Source organism: Nannospalax galili, unplaced genomic scaffold, assembly GCF_000622305.1.
Source record: "Nannospalax galili isolate Female #2095 unplaced genomic scaffold, S.galili_v1.0 scaffold1200, whole genome shotgun sequence".
NCBI classification, from domain to species: domain Eukaryota; kingdom Metazoa; phylum Chordata; class Mammalia; order Rodentia; family Spalacidae; genus Nannospalax; species Nannospalax galili.
In genome coordinates, this window is record NW_008347131.1 from 2,915,492 (window position 1) to 2,927,937 (window position 12,446).

Here is a 12,446-nt window from a genome sequence, read left to right on the forward strand (position 1 = left end):
TGAAGAGATGTTGTTTCTGGGCTTTAACATTTCCCATCTGTTGTTTCAATTCTACTTTTCTCTGTGGGGTGTGAAAACTAAGGAGGATACAATGCTTAAAAATGTACAAAGCATTTGTATATTTCCTTATATTATCTTTCTTGAAGGGGTTTGGTGAGCTAATTCCACTTGTTCTCATGCTTCAGGCTCATGGCTATGTTTGCCTAACATGATACAGATCATTCCCTTTTCAAATTAAATGAAAGAAGAAGACAGATTAAGGTGTAGAGCTTGCACATTTGGTTTTAAAGTCAAAATAATCTCAAAATCAGCTTCTGAGGAAAAAAATAAGGTTTTGATCAGTTAATTATTAAAAAAATAGAAAAATCTTATTGTAAACATGTTTCATTCTTTAATAAGCATTATTATGTTCAGAATATCATATACTTCTTTTCTGGATGAGTGCACCCTTGTTTCAGAACTCAGCTATTCCATTTGGCAAGCACAAGCATTGCACCCCAAGTCAACAGAGACACTATTTTTCTGCAACATACAGTGTCCTATAGCTTAATTTCTGGCAAATGAAATCATGTTCAAATTTAAATGCAGAAGTTCAAAACACATATGTGCATGCATACACACACACACATACACACAACTTTGATTCTTTGGGGACATAGGAGTTTCACAAAAAATGAATAAGTAAATGCCATCCAAAATTATGTCTTTGAAGATAACTGGTGGAAAGTTTCCAAGCCCTGGGGTGGGTGGGTCTACAGGTTCATGAACTCTCACAGAAACTTCTTTAAATTCTTCCTGTAAATCAAGAAGGAAACTTTTACTTCTTCAGTTTATCCTTAAGACATAGTGGAAACAGCACATAAGGAGGTGAGGCTATTATCAGGTTTGCCAAAGATGTTTCTCTGTTTTATAAGAAAAGAAAAAAATTAGAAACAACCTGTAGAATTTGGCCAGACATAGCAGGGTGTCATCACTAGAACTGTTAAGGAACTTACTATTTCTAAAAAGATTTATACTTTCTTCTTTCTTTTTTCATTTTCAGAGAGGATTTAAAATGTACTGCAGTGCTTAAAACTACAGCTTCTGTCATGCTACGCTGATAAATATTATACATGAGCCTATCAACAGCTGTGTATATTTAAGGAAAGTATGTAATCTTTCTGGATAGAAGACTGTTCATCTCTAATGAGGGTTCTATTACTAAGATCAATGATGGAGCAGGTGAGACATTATGAAGCTTGTGGGACAAGTAAACACCAAATAAATGTCCAGGAAAACACCAGCAGCCATTTAAAAATCCTCAAATTTTTAGGTGGGATGCAGGGCAGTCATTATTTTAGGATTAATGAAATTAAGTTAGATTTACAATTTCATCTTTGGATTAAATACAAATTAGTTAAGAAAGCAAGTACTTTTTTTTTATTTTTGAGACAGGGTCTCCCTGTAGCCCCAGCTGTCCTGGAACTCACTATGTAGACCAGGCTGGCCTTGAACTCACAGAGATCCGCCTGCCTCTGCCTCCGAGTGCTGGGATTAAAGATGTGCACCACCACGCCTGACACAAGTACGTATTTTACCCTAGCTCTCCAACATGTTATTATTTACTTTTAGCTATTTTCATTTATTTTCATCCTCTAACACTTCCTCATTATGAGGAAGTGGTCCTCTGTAGGCTTACTAATACACAACATAGAATTTGCCATCTCCACAACCAAACAACAAAGAGTCTCAAGAATGGGCATTAAAGGTAAGAAAGAGTGGCACAAGTCACAGAGAGGAGTCTTCTGATTTGACAGTGACATTTGCTAGTTGTTCCTGTTTTAGAATACTTACGAAAAGTAAAAAGCTGCTAGCTCTGAACAGTGCTGTTGCTCATTGTTATGGCTTAGTGTCTCCCTTAACATGAGCTGGACCAGTAAGACAACAGGAGGGACTTCAGGCATCCTTTAGAATAGGCACCAGTGGAAGCATCAAACCTCTTTCCTGTTTCAGAAACAGTGAGATTATGAATCTTGTGCCAATTAGGGCAATCAGCAAAGCATCACTGACTGAAAGGTGAGGGAAGGTACTGAAATCTGAAAAAGGTATATTTCCCTGATAGTCATAAAAAGAAACATTTTTGCTCAGAAGTATGAGGAACAAAATATTTAAGGAACTTAGCATCAGGGTAATTACATAAAGAATTATCTATATAGATAGAATTATCCATGAATTTTTTTTCTCTTAGCTACTCATAAAAATATTTAATAAAATGTATGCAAATGTGATTGATTTTCCAAGCATACATGTAATTACATACAAATTGTACTGCTTGGCTTTATTACAAAATACTATTCATGATGACAACCCCACCACTAATCCTTATTTTAGACTATCTATCATCTATCATCTATCATCTATCTATCATCTATCTATCTATCTAATCTATCTATCTATCTATCTATCTATCTATCTATCTATCTATCTATCTATCTATCTATCTATCTAATCTACCTACTCTATCATCTATCATCTATCATCTATCTATCTACCTATTTATCCTTCTATCATCTATCTATCTATCTATCTATCTATCATCTATCTATCATCTATCATCTATCTATCATCTATCTATCTAATCTATCTAACATCTATCATCTCTCTATCTCTCTATCTATCATCTATCTATCATCTATCTATCTACCATCTATCATTTGTCTATCTACCTGTCTATATATCATCTATCTATCTACCATCTATCATTTGTCTATCTATCTACCTGTCTATATATCATCTATCATCTATCTATCATCCATCTATCAACAATATCCCTGTCATCTAATTTATCTGTATGTATATATGCTATAAAGTAGACAAACATGAGACAAATATGAAACAAGTTCCATTATTTTCAGAAAAAAATGTTCACATAATTAATTTTGTTGATAAAAGTAGTGGTTCAGAAATAGTGACCAGTGTGGACAGTGGGGCACAGGGAAGCAAAATTTTCAATGTCACTGTCCCCAGATGTGGCCCAGAGCTCACAATTCATGAAGAAATGGGGCTTGAGCACCCTCCACTGCATATTCAAGTATATGGCAATCCAACAAGAAAGGGGATGGAATGTTTCAAGGAAACTATGGATGCAAGATGCTGCTACCCCCATGAGAATGTGTTTTTAAAATCAAAATCAGGAGCTGGAGAGATGGTCCAGGAGTTAAGAGTGCTGACTACTCTGCAGAAGACCTGGGTTCCATACCCAGTACTGACATGGGTGGCTAACAAACTTCACTCCTGTTTCAGGGCATCCAGGGGATCTGACGCTTTTTTCTGATCTTCACAGGCATTGCAAGACACAGGTGCACTTACATGCATGTAGGCAATACACTCATACACATAAAATATCAATCAATCAATCGATCAATCAATATCAATAAAATTACAAAGTAAACACATTGACAATGGTGTCTGCCCCATGTTGTGCCTATTTATGGAAAGTTAACAGTGATTTAAAATTGTAATATAAAATCCACTGTGTTAGCAAGTCATTTCTACTTTTGCAAAAGATGTTTGCTTTAACTTCACATTCCTTTTCTTGACTTTAGATGAAAATCAGGTATTGCATGTCTAAACCTTTGTTTAAATTTAAATATTCCTTTTTTTGTCATATGTCCATTGTTCAAAGCTCTGTTTCGTAAAGACCATTTCTTTCTAGTATACAATGGAATGAGACAGTAAGCAGCCTCAGCATACCATTTACATTGTCCCCTTCCCTTATCTGTCCCTGACCTCCTGCTTGTCTCCTTCCAGTTTCCCTTTTGCTTTTATCCTAATTACATCCACAAGTGAGGTAAAACACATGATATGGGTCTTTCTGACTCTTGCTTTACTTATCTGCTGATCTCTATTTCTTATAAATCGTGCACAAGATATTATAAATTTTGTCTTCAGTATTTTATACCTTCTCTTCCAGACTGTAAAATTTTGTTTAAAATGTCAAAGAAATGAGAAGTTATGATATTTCCTCTTTTTTCTCAATGTATTCCAAAATTACTTACCTCATAAATCCTCATCTTACTAATACTCTATTGATAACCTGCAATATTAAATTGAGTCTGATTTAAATAAGTATCCTTCTCTACCTACATATCTCTCCCTTTTCACTAGTACATGTGGTGTATTATGTTCCACTACATTGCTTCTTGTCTCATTTCACTTTTAGAATTAAGTTTTAAGGTTGAGATTATCACTCTAAAGATCCAAACACAAATAGCTCTACAATTATTTACTAGGTTTTAAAAAACAATTGAATGAATGAAACAATGTCACTGAAATTTTAGTTGCTGTAATTAAAAATTACATTTTATTAAAGGACACTTTACTTTTATGCTAAACTCAGTCTCCACATTGTATGTAGATACTATTAAAAAATAATCCTGGAAACAATATTTTCTATTATCATTTTAATGCCTTTTTTGAAAAACGTGTTAATAATATCTATGTGTTGGACACTTGTAGACCTCTGAGCTTGGCCAGTGTTGATGTCTCTATTTTAGAGTGGAGAATATAGTTTGTTCAATGACATATGATTACTAGATAATGAAGCTGATTTGGTCAGATTTTGTTAGCAGAAACTGAACATTTAAAAAATAAACTTGTAACTGGACATGGTGGCACATGACTTTAATCCAAGCAACTGGGAGGCAGAAGCAGGCAAATCTCTGTGAGATCTATGAGACTGAGGCTGGCCTGATCTAAACAGCAAGTTCCAGGCCAGTGGAGACCATAGGGAGAAACTGTGCCTCAAAAAGACCAAAAAAAAAAAAAAAAAAAAAAAAAAAAAAAAAAAAAGAAAGAAAAAGAGTAACTTGTGTTTGTATTCTAGAGTAATAACAAATCTGCTAAGTTTGTATAGAAAATAATGTGTCACACTAATATGCACTAATATGTTATCATCTTAGATTACCTTAGGTATCATTTCAGAAAAAAAGGAATAAAGATTGATGTATGACTCTTCATTAAATTCTAAATCGCTTATATTTATTATTTTGTCTACTATTGTGCCTTTTCTCTTACAGAATTTAATCTGTTAATAAATTTTATTATGGCAATTGTTTCTTTTTTAAACTAGATACATTATTTAATATTCAACATGTGTATAATGTATTTAGATGCAATACGCACCCATTCCTCCCCTATAATACCTCCCTTGTTCCTCCCCATATACACTTTTTTTCTCTCTCTCTGTCTCTCTGTCTCTCTCTCTCCCCTGTCTGTCTGTCTGTCTCATCCCCCCTCAACACCCAGTTTGTTCATTTAATGTTCACTGTATGTGTATGAGTGTGAGACCATGTAACCATCTATTGGAGAATGGGTAGCCTCACAAAGGCCACATCCCTAAAGGAAACTGACTCTTTCTTTCCCACTAGCCAGTTGCTAATATCTGCTCAGATACAGGCAGACTTCATGACCTTCCTTATCCATGCTGGGATTGTGTCTGGCTTGATCTTGTGTAAATTTTGTGCCTGCAGTTCCAGTCATTGTGAGTTCATGTGTGCAACTTCGCTCTTATGTCCAGAAAATACTATTTTCTACAGACATCCACTCCATCTGACTCTTACAATCTTTTGGACCCTTTTCTGTAATGATTCCTGGGTGTTGTGGGAAAAATGTGTGATATAAATATTCAATTTGGAGCTGAGCACTCTGTGATCTCATTCTCTGTTTCTTAGCCAGTGGTGGGTCTCTATTAATCACCATCTACTCCAAAAAGAAGCTTCTCTATAAGGATTGTGAGTTACACTAATCTATGGGCTAAAGATAAGAACTTAGGGAGCAGTTTATTACTATGTTCACCTACATAATAACAGTACTAGTTTCTCCCAATTATTTTCTAAATTATGTGAAATCTTAAACTGCACAATTATAAACTTCAATATCACCATATTTCTTATTATTAATGCTTTGATATTAATTTGAAAATATCTTTAGCTGAGAAAAGTTGATGTATTTATATTTAATGAATATTATAATTCTAAAAGGATGCTATTAGAATACTTTTGATTAAGGAAGTATGTAATATGACTTACTAGGTTAATATGAAACCTTGTCTTCCTTTCATTTCACCAGTTAGCTTGATTGTCTTCATATGCTGTAGCTATGTGGAACAGGATGTCTGAGTTAATAATATTCAAGATTTATTTAGGACATTTGAAAGTGCTATGCATTAATGTAACTATATTTCTTCACTGTGACTGATGAAATAAAATCTTTTAACAGGTAAAGAAATGAGTGCCACATTCATCGTTCTTGATTATGGTGCAGCAGAAAATAGAAATCCAGGATCATCCTTCCTTGCTGTGAGGGGCCTTCTCACCACACATCACCATCTCCTGAGCTTCTGAATGCATTCCTGCTTCTACAGTAAGACCTTATCTGATCATCTTAAAAATAATTCAGAAGCATTCTTATCCATTCAATAGATATACTAGCTGAGATTTGAGAATTTTATGAAATGCAAGTAATATATGCAAGTCACAAAGTAGCAGAGCCCAGATTGGAAAGGTCTGCAAGAGCTGGGAGCTGAAGTTCTCACTCCTTCACTTTCCCTTTCTTCTTCTGGCCAGACCCAAGTCACCTACTGATATGCTTTCTTAAGTGATAAATGATTACTGGCTGATGACATGGCCATTAAAAGTTCATTTTCTCCTCTTATTTCCTTGTCAATAGTTTGTAAGTGGGTGTGGAGTTCACAGTGAAGACACCAGGAGGGATGATCCTGAGTACACAATAGAAATTGTTGTTTTTTTAAAAAAAAATTAAATATTTTATTATTTTTATTTTATATGTATCAGTATCTTACATGTAAGCAACTATACCTGTGTCATGCAATGCCTGTGGAGGACAGAAGAGGGTGTTGGATCCCCTGGAACTGGAGTTATGGACAGTTGTTAGCTGCCATGTGGGTGCTGGGATTTGAACCAGGGTCTTCTGCAAGAGCAGTCAGTGATCTTAACCACTGAACCATCTCTCCAGCCCCAGAAATGGCTGTTTTAAAACTAGTGCACAATTTGTATTTTTGTTAGTTTTATTAATATTTAAAATAGTTTCTCTTAATCTGTTAATTTTAAATAGAGTTCATGAAATGAGATAATTTTTGCCTCTCATAAAATATACCAGTCTTTTATTCACCCATTTTTAGCAAACATATGTCTACATCTACACATATATACACATACATATAATACTTTATTGATACATGTCAGTAATATGCACACATGAGGTAGATTCAGCCATCCTTTGCAGCTGTGTGCACTGTTGGAAAATGAATTGTAAAGCCTCCTATGTGCAAACCATTTTACTAGAGTACCTTATAACTAAGTTTAGCAATAGCAGAATCATCATAAGCAAAATTTTTACACTTTCAAGTTTGAAACAAATCAAAATTCTAAAAGATGAGTGGACATGTCAGATCTGGACATTTCTGCTTCTGAAGAAACTCATACATCTTTCAAATATTTGTATCTTGAGGAATTATACTTCATCAGACCATGTAACATTATACAAATCTTTGTAAAATTATTAACAAGACTTGACTAATACTCAGTACACCCTTTCTGTTCCAGTTATATAACTGTTGTCAATTTGCATATGTAGGATACCATATAATTTAATGTACTCTATATATAACAAGGTCTATAACGTCTTAATTTGTTTCTCCAAATGTCCTTGATTTTGGGTCCATTCACTGGAGCCTGATTAACCTACCAAGAGTCCCATGATTAAAGAGACTGTCTTTGTCTCTTCCCACATCCATCTGTTACCACAATTTCCTTAGGTGGGGTTGAAGCTTCTTATCCACTTCCTGAAGTCTATGCTGGGATTTTTTTTTTTTCTGTTTTGAGCTTGCAAGCGAGTTGAGTACTCTCTCACCATTGCTGCAAGTTCATATGAGTAACTGACCAGCTCTTTGGAAAACTCTGTTTCTCTGTTGTCATCACTGCTTCTGTCTCTAACAACCTTACTGTCTCCTCTTCAGCAATTATACCTGACCATTGGGAAGCAAAAGTTTGATATGGGTGTCCTGCTCAGGGATAAGCACATTGATCAGTTGTGGGTTCCTCTATTAAACCCCATCTTTTGCATAGGTAAACTTCTCTACTGATTCATTAATCTATGTGTATAACAATAAGTCATTAGGAGTCAGTTTAATATGATAACTATTTAGTAGAAAACTAGTATTAGGTTCTCCCCTATAGGTAGAGATAAGTAACATTAAAGGTCTTTAGAAAAAGATACATGGAGACCTACGACTATAGAAGTTTCTTAAGATATATACATTTACATCATAAAAAATATTAAAAAGAGTTATCTTATAACAGGGGGACATTGCCCTTTCTAGACATCATAGGCTAATGATTTAAAAAATCCTTAATGCCAGGAATGGACTCCCTCCCTAGAGGCTATTGACCAGGGATTCATAGACTCACAAACAATACTGGCCATTGCCCCTGGTCTTGGTTACTCACCAGATCTTGATGGCAAGACCCAATTTCTGAAGACACTACCTACATGAGCTGTAGAACAAACAAGGAAAAATCAGGCTAGTGCTGACTTCAGAGCCTCATACCTACTGGCTAGCATTCATAGTGCTGGAAGCTCTGATGCATGCTACCAGAAGGAAAAGAAAATTGTCAGCTTTGCCTAGCTGTGGATCCTGTGAACAATAGCAACAATTAATAAGATATGTGGACTGGTGCAATAGTGGCACAACTATTCTGGGAGTAACTAACTACACTTTCATTGGATTTAAGGTCTGCTTCCTAGAATGGAGCCCATAGTTGACATCGATATCAGGCTCAGGAACATGAGGGTAGACAGCCTTCTAATTCTTAAACATTTACAGTGTTTCTTTTATTAACATGTCTAGTCAAAGCTGCTTGTGGTGGCTGGCTTATATCTTTAATCCTAGCACTTGGGAGGCAGAGGCAGGTGGATCTCTGAGAGTTACAGACCAACATGGTATATGGTGAGTTCCATACTAGTCAGGACTATGTGGTGACATCCTTTCTCAAAAACAAAACAAAAACAAAAACAAAAGCAAACAAAAATGTCCCATTTATACCTTAGCAAATAAATGAGAAGGCTTAACACTTACAGATGGAAAGCCTCTCTGCTCTGAAGTTCTTAATCAAAAGGCAAATTTTCTCTGCTTCTTCAGGTTGACTAAATGGAAGGGACTTCAGCATGGGGGAGACATTCCGTGCAACATGCAGGTTTATGTTCTTGACTTCAATGAGTGTCCTACAAATAAAATATCAAAAATAAGATCTATAGTTATATAAACTGCTATTCCTGTGTTATTTCAATTTATCATTATGACAAAATGCAGAAGTGGTGTTATTGTTTGCATGAACTTCTGTTCCAATTTCAAATGATGATTTTTAATAAAAAGACTCGATATTCCATATCTGGGCATTTCTATAGATATTTCTCTTTATAAAGAATAAATTAATTTGTTTAAGGCATATTCAATTTAGTTTTTAGAAGAATCTTTGAAGAAGTAACCCCGATGCCCTTTTGCTTCTTCAAATGCACAATTTTCTTTTATTTATAGACATGATCATTTCCAAATTGTAGCGGTTTGGTGGTTACTCCTACCTGAGCTCCCTGACAGTGGCTGATATGGATAATGATGGTCCTCACTTCTTGATAGCATGCATGAAGTTTTAGGAGACTTCTTAACAATTCACTTCAGGACATCTCCAGGAAATTCTTGAGTCTGGTGTTACAAATATAAAAATACAAATTGTCAGCATTCTCTGTCACACGTGGCTGTCTGCACAGGTATTTGGATAGATACTCAACTATTTTTGTTGTTGTTGTTGTTGTTATTTCTTTGTTTTTTTTTTGTCTTTTTGAGACAGAGTCTCCTTGTAGCCCTGGCTGTGCTGGAACTCACTGTGTAGTCAAGGCTGGACTTGAACTCACAGAGATCCACCTGCCTCTGCCTCCTGGGTGCTGGGATTAAAGGTGTGTACCACCATGCCTGGCTAGATACTCAACTATTTTTAAGTATTCAGTAATTTCTCTTTGTCTCATACTGATCAATCTATCACTTTACTATTATCTTAAAAATTCTTCTTTTTGTTCTCAAATCAAACCATTGGATCTTGGTAGGTCAAAGTACTGGTAACTATGCAATTGTAAACTGGGTGTTTATCATTATTGCAAAATTACAGGTTCACTACTGGGCATTCATCTTTTCTTTGGAAGTCATGCAAAATCAGACCTTTGTCACTGAGTTTGTCTTCCTGGGACTTTCACAGAATGAAAATATTCAGAAAATAATATTTGTCATATGTTTGCTGGTCTATATTGCAACTATTGGGGGCAACATGCTGATTGTGGTGACCATTATCTGCAGCCCTGCACTGCTGGGCTCCCCTATGTACTTCTTCCTGGCATTTTTGTCCTTATTGGATGCAAGTTTCTCCTCTGCCATGACACCAAAAATGATTGTGGACTCACTCTATGAGAGGAAAACCATCTCCTTTGAGGGCTGTATGATACAACTTTTTGCTGAACACTTCTTTGGTGGGGCTGAGGTGATTGTCCTCACAGCCATGGCCTATGACCGCTATGTGGCCATTTGCAAGCCCTTGCATTACTCTTCCATCATGAACAGGAGGCTCTGTGGCACTCTGGTGGGAGTAGCCTGGACAGGGGGCTTCTTGCACTCCATCATACAGATTATCTTCACTTTGCAGCTGCCCTTCTGTGGACCCAATGTCATTGATCACTTCATATGTGACTTGTACCCATTACTGCAGCTTGCCTGCACGGACACACACATTTTTGGCCTTTTGGTGGTGGCCAACAGTGGGTTTATTTGCATTATTATCTTCTCTTTATTGCTTGTCTCCTACAGTTTCATCTTGTTCTCTTTGAGAGCTCATAGTGCTGAAGGGCGATTGAAAGCTCTGTCCACCTGTGGATCCCACATAGCTGTTGTAATTTTGTTCTTTGTTCCCTGTATATTTACATATGCACGACCTCCCACTTCATTTTCCTTTGACAAAATGGTAGCACTATTTTACACCATGCTATCTCCCTTGTTTAATCCTATGATTTATACTTTTAGGAATAAAGATATGAAAAATGCCATGAGGAAAGTTTGGAAGAGATTGGTGGTATTTTTGGATGAAAAATAAAACTTTAAATTCTGTGATATGAAAACAATGGATCCTTATCTATATGGAAATAATGTAATTCTACTAAAATGGCATGATTTGTGGAGAAGGTTTAGAAAATGTTTCTCTTTTACACCAAGCAGCGTCTCTTAGTCAGACACTCAATAATCTGATGTGTAAATTAAAGAGAATTGAATTTCATACTTACTTATCATCTACTAGTTCATTAGTTTACATAATTTTATGTTCCTCACTTAGGAATTTGTCCTGTCTGATAGTAGCAGTGTGTGAAGGGCAAGGATGCTGACAGTTTCAAAAGTCTTCACACTTCCGAAATTTCAGATATAGTGACCATGCCCTAAGAATTTCAAGGGAAGACAACATCAGAAGATGTGCACTTCTACAGTTTTGGTATAAAAATCCAAATAGTCAATTTGACATGACCAAGAAAAATAATATTGATCACAATATCTTGCATACTCTGATCATCAGATTTTTGTCTATGATCATTACCAGGAAAATACTGAAATACTGTCCTGAAATACTGTCCTGAAATACTGTCCTGAAATACTGTCAATATTAGTAATCTGATACAGGACACAGGATCATAAAAATGCTATAAGCAGGAGTGAAATAAATGGTACTAAGGAAGTGCAGAGGCCTCAGTCCAGCCAGACCCTGGAGACTTTGAGGTGATTCCTAGAGATAAGGTAAGAGATGCCTAGAAAGTTTGACAACACTTCACGTGCTCTGAAGTACTAAACAACAAACTATTTAAGTATATTTTCTATGGTTATGACAATAGCCATCAATAAATCATTGTATTTCACACAGTCATAGAGGTAAGGGAGTTTGTGACACATGTAAGCCAAATTATCCAGGTGTCCTTCTGTGCAAGTTCATTGTCTAGTCAATCTAAAAAGAGATTTTAAGGAAGATGTATTCTGCCTCATCCAGCAGTAATCAGTTGCCAACAGTTCTCAGGCTAAGGTTAACATTCCACCAGTTTCCCTCACTTGAGACAGGGTACTTGTCTGACTGAGTAGGCATGGGTCTTGTGCATAATGCCACCATTATTGTAAGTTAAAAATAAGCATGCAAACAGACATAACTCCAGGAACCAGGAAAAGGCTAGGGAAACAGTGAGGTAAAGGAAAAGAAATAACCTGAAGGAGAAGAATAGTAGGTAACAGGCCTTAATAAGGGAGATATGGATAAAAATTGGGTTAGTCTAAGGGAGGGGGGAGGGAAGGGTATATAAGGAACCTGTCTCAA

General features: G+C 36.0%; 1 protein-coding gene and 1 long non-coding RNA gene across 2 annotated transcripts in view; one reads left to right on the forward strand and one right to left on the reverse strand.

The window, feature by feature from the left end:
- Positions 1–523: 523 nt before the first annotated feature.
- The window catches only part of LOC115072127, a 24,383-nt gene continuing 12,460 nt past the window's right edge, over positions 524–12,446 (reverse strand). The window contains exons 2-6 of the long non-coding RNA XR_003851192.1: positions 9,640–9,760; positions 9,137–9,282; positions 6,069–6,136; positions 1,834–1,983; positions 524–795 (exon numbers count right to left, since the gene is read on the reverse strand). This is a non-coding gene — a long non-coding RNA (uncharacterized LOC115072127). The remainder of the gene's footprint in view (positions 796–1,833; positions 1,984–6,068; positions 6,137–9,136; positions 9,283–9,639; positions 9,761–12,446) is intronic.
- Positions 10,227–11,199, forward strand: LOC103742554 (olfactory receptor 4C15-like). The gene has a single exon (XM_008843659.2). The coding sequence runs from the start codon at positions 10,257–10,259 to the stop codon at positions 11,190–11,192; it is 936 nt and encodes a 311-aa protein (XP_008841881.1). The 5' UTR covers positions 10,227–10,256; the 3' UTR covers positions 11,193–11,199.

Excerpts from the sequence above, each read along its gene's own strand:
- LOC103742554 (XM_008843659.2), top strand. The coding sequence starts at position 10,257 with ATGCAAAATCAGACCTTTGTCACTGAGTTTGTCTTCCTGGGACTTTCA.